General features: G+C 55.4%; 1 protein-coding gene across 1 annotated transcript; it reads right to left on the bottom strand.

Moving 5' to 3' along the window:
- Positions 1–1,296: 1,296 nt before the first annotated feature.
- On the bottom strand, positions 1,297–3,981 carry LOC119273560. Its single transcript, XM_037554680.1, has one exon. It carries the CDS (start codon positions 3,979–3,981, stop codon positions 1,297–1,299), a length of 2,685 nt encoding a protein of 894 aa, XP_037410577.1.
- Positions 3,982–4,218: the final 237 nt, after the last annotated feature.

The raw sequence follows: 4,218 nt of genomic DNA, 5'->3' as shown, positions 1-4,218 counted from the left end.
CTCTTAGCATCTTTGTAGTCCTCGGCAACGATGGGGCTTCATGAGCTGAACTATGACTAAATTTGGCATTATCTAGAGGTGGACGAAGAAGAGGAGGTGGCCAAAGAACATGCTATCATGTTCATGAATCCAACCACAATGGATGAAACTGCAAAAAGTATTGGGATCTCACTCATGGGGAGATATTGACCCAAGTGGAAGCCTCTTTTTAGAATGGTGGTGGTAGCCCAGGGGGGTGGTGGTGGTGGTGGTGATGATGGTGGTGGTGGTGATGGTACCGGACGTGAGGATGGTGTTGTTGGTGTTGGTGGTGGCGGGCGAGAGGATGGTGGTGGTGGTGGCGGTGGGGCCGAGAGGACTATGGTGCTAGTGGCATGATCCTCCTTTTGTGGTTAATAGAGGAGGAAAAATTTACTCCACTAACTTTACTCGGCCGGATCCTTCTTTAACTTTTAGGAAATCGGTTAGAGTTGCCCTTGTAGCGCTAACTGATTGTAAATTTTTAATACTAGTAGATTTTATCAAGATTCTTTGTGCTGTCACTGTGTGTAATTAACCCAAATCTTCTGTCAAATTTTTTTGTGTCACTGGCTCACTGCTTGTAATAAACACAAATCTTGTATCAAAATTTCGTTGTAACTAACGCAAAGCATCTAAACTTCCTTGCAGCATGGAGCCAAATCCGCCGCCAGCATTGCAGAATCCTCCACACAAGTGAAGGACCCTGCATCATCATCACCATGGTATACACTAATTTTAGCATTAATTTTCTCTCATCAACCTGTAAAAGAGAAAATGGTTTCTAACTCAGGTCGCTCTTCGTTTGCTTGCAGTCCACCTAAAGATGAGAAGCAGTTTCTGACCACTGTAATGAAATTAACACTCGGCGGCGTTGTATTTACGGTTGCAGGCCTGTATGTGGAGGCCAAGTATATAATCAATGGCCCTTTCCTTGGGAGGGAGCGGCCTGTGAAGAACACTGGTGAACGTTCAGATGCTATATGCTTTATGAAGTAAAATTAGCGTCATAGTAGTTTTGTATGGACGTACTGTGGATTTGTGGGATAATATAATAGTTGTGATGATGATTGTTTTGTAGTTTACTTTAATCATCAATGCTTTGCTACTGTATTTGCTATGTGTCCACGCTTATATAGTGACATACACTGTCTTGGAATTCCTCCGTTTTTCACTGACATAGAAGATGTGAAGTATACAAACGTAACCAGAGTCTTGAAATGAAAAAGAAATGCTAGTAAGGTACACTACATAAGGTGCCCACTCTCCAGTCTTATGTTAAATGTTAGACACCATCTGATATCCACTCGATCTGCTCCTCTGCGAAGGAAGTGACTCGGTGCCTGGAAGTCGCTGCTGCAAGAACAACAACAAGGCCAGCAACGCCACCCCGCACGGTATAACCATGTCCCAAGCGGCGCCGAACAGATCGTCGTGGGGGCTCGCGTACAATTTGGAAGAGCGCATGCTCGGCTTGTAGATCTGGGCCCTGACTACATCATACGCGTGAGGCATCAAGCGGAGCATGGTGCCCCCCATGTAAAACCACGGCGAGATCGCCCGAGCTCTGGACGCTCCCAAGGACGCGTTTAGGATGACCTGCGGGAGAAGGAAGCCATCCAGTATCAGCCCCGCGTACGACACAAGGTCCTCCCAGATCGTCACCCGCCATCCGGCCATGCCGATCGTGGAGGCGCGGGCGTTGATCACGTGGACGACCGCGGCCACGATTCCTCCGAGGGCGTACAACGGCAGGCATATCCATAACACGGTCCGCTCGGACATGGTGGATGTGCGTCGGCCGGACCACGCGAGCTGGAGAAGGCGCAGCTGCAACACGAAGGCGATCAGTGTAGGCGCCCTCATCATGACCTCGTTCATCTCGATCCTCCGGCTCGTGGGGTGCAGCTCATGGTACTGGCTTCTCCTGCTTGCGAACAGGGCCTCCGAGTTGAGCACGAGAGGGGCGAGGAACCCCATGGTGAGCACGGCGAGCATGGTCACCGATGTCGCCGGAGCCGCCTCCGGGTTCCTCTTGGTGTGAAGGATCTGCAGGATGGTGAAGACACACGAGAGCGTCGTCGAGGCCACAAGCATGACGCTTTCCATGTCCATCCTCGATATGGCGTTGGCCACTTGCGCGGAGTACATCCCGTGCATGGTGAAGTTGATCTTCGCAAAGAAGAGGCGATCGGTCTTGTCTCTGAGGCTGCTGATCGCCCCACTTCCGTGCTCCGGCACCTTGGAACCAAGGGAAGCGAACTGCACCGTTACCAGTGTCTGACAATCCGTCGAGCCGGTGCGCTCTTGGCAGCCGACCATGCACAGGATGCCCCTCTTCCGGTCATAAATGCCCTCTGCCAAGATCTTTCTTTTCTCAACGCTATAGTTTGAGTAGTGGGCCGCATTGCTAGGACGCACCCTGATCTTGTCACCTGGAGCGGAGTAGCGTATGACATAGCTGACATTCAGCAGGTCCTCCTTCATGTCGTCAACCACCGCACGCCGGGCCGCGGCGGTGGTGGGCGTGCTCCCGAAGACCACCCAACGCCGGGAGGAGGCATCGTCGTCGGCCAGAATATTGTCGGCGACCATCCGTAACCCAATTGTGACTGGGTAGGCCTGCCCCCTGATGTCTAGCGCCTGGAAACTAAACTCAGCGTCACCGTTACTAGAGTTGAAATCTGGGAAAGAGTCTGACCCTATCATCTTCTTCCCATTGCTGATCTTCTGGTGATGTTTCCTGGCCTCCTCCAGCATCGTGTCGTTGTAGCTGTACTTCACGTCGGAGATGTTGGCGTTGCTTCTTTGGTCGTCGATGATCGACATCGGTTCAGTGTCGGCTTGACTAGAGTTCCAGAGCATCCCGGCCACCGCTCTCTTTTCCCGCATCGTCCACACTGCTGGGAGCCAGAAGCTCATCCCGATCCCGCAGTCGACCACCGGAGCAGACGCCGGCGCCGGTAGCGTAACCCGGCACGCTCTGAGGCAGAGCATGCGCCGGGACTCGTCCCAGTGCCCGTCGGCCACCAAGGCCTCGTCGCCGACCAAGAAGCGGCGTCGACGGTAGCCCCTCTCGGTCGGCCTGGTGTCATTGAAGAGCACCGCGTATGCGTGCAAGGCGGCGCCGTCCGCGCTGCACTGCATCTGGTTGACGCGCATCCGCGGAAGCACGGTGCGGCCATGCTCCAACCTGTAGGAGATCATGAGCTGTTCTTTCAGGTGGGCGCACACGGAGTTGACACCGCCGAGCGCCCGGAGCGAGCCACTGGCCGGCAGCATCGATGGCCCGGGGCTGCAGGCCGCACGCCCGGAGTCGTCGTACTTGTAGTGGTCGCCCCCGGCGTACGCGAGGAGGCTGATGGTCCCGAGGTCGGAGGAGCCCTCCATGCTGCCGGACACGAAAGGATCGGCGAGGCTGGGAGGGCTGGGGACATGGAGGCGGAGGACGGCGTCATGGTACTGCTTGACAGAACCGTCGACGGCGTGCTCGGTGCCGGTCCCGACCATGCAGAGCTCGCGCGAGGCCGAGGAGTGGTAACCGTCGAGGACGAAGGCGATGGACGCGGCCTCGCTGTAATACTGGTGGCTTCCACGGCGCCAGCTGCGGGGACCAAAGATGGTCAAGGTACCGGTGAGGTGAACGAGAGCCGGGTCGTCCGTGCGGGACGCGCCGTGTGGAAGGAAGTGGAACGGGCGGGCTTTGTAGGGGTCGTCGACGGGGGAAAACAGGCCGTCGGCGCCCCCGGAGAACTGGCCGCCGGAGATTTGGAAGGAGCGGATGAGTGCAACGGCGTCGTCGCCGTCGGTGTGGCGGTCCTGAGCCGGTGCCAGGGAGGGGCAGGCAGTGGAGTAAGAGGAAGCCGTGACGGCGGCGGAGAGGGTGGCCGTGGACGCAAGAAGAATGAAGCACAAGCAGAGGTGGTGCCTGTACATGGTGCGATCCCTCACTGGTGGCGCCATTTTCGGTTGGTTGAGCTGCTTAGCCGGCCATGTGTTTGCACTACTATACTTGGTAGAAGAAGACTATAGGGGTGGAGCAGCTGGTTAGCCGGCCCTCTGTTATAGTGTATACGTAGCCGGCCATTTTGTTTGGACACTTCAGTGCCGGCCGGCTGCGACGTGGTCATGTGGAATGGCTTGACTTAACACATACGGTATTGCAAAATCTCAGTCGATCGAGATTTAGATGATATATTT

Source organism: Triticum dicoccoides, chromosome 3A (genome assembly GCF_002162155.2).
Source record: "Triticum dicoccoides isolate Atlit2015 ecotype Zavitan chromosome 3A, WEW_v2.0, whole genome shotgun sequence".
Classification (NCBI taxonomy): Eukaryota; Viridiplantae; Streptophyta; class Magnoliopsida; order Poales; family Poaceae; genus Triticum; species Triticum dicoccoides.
The sequence above is the reverse complement of the archived record's forward strand: the minus strand, read 5'-3'. Positions and strand labels throughout refer to the sequence as shown.

Excerpts from the sequence above, each read along its gene's own strand:
- LOC119273560 (XM_037554680.1), bottom strand. The coding sequence starts at position 3,981 with ATGGCGCCACCAGTGAGGGATCGCACCATGTACAGGCACCACCTCTGC.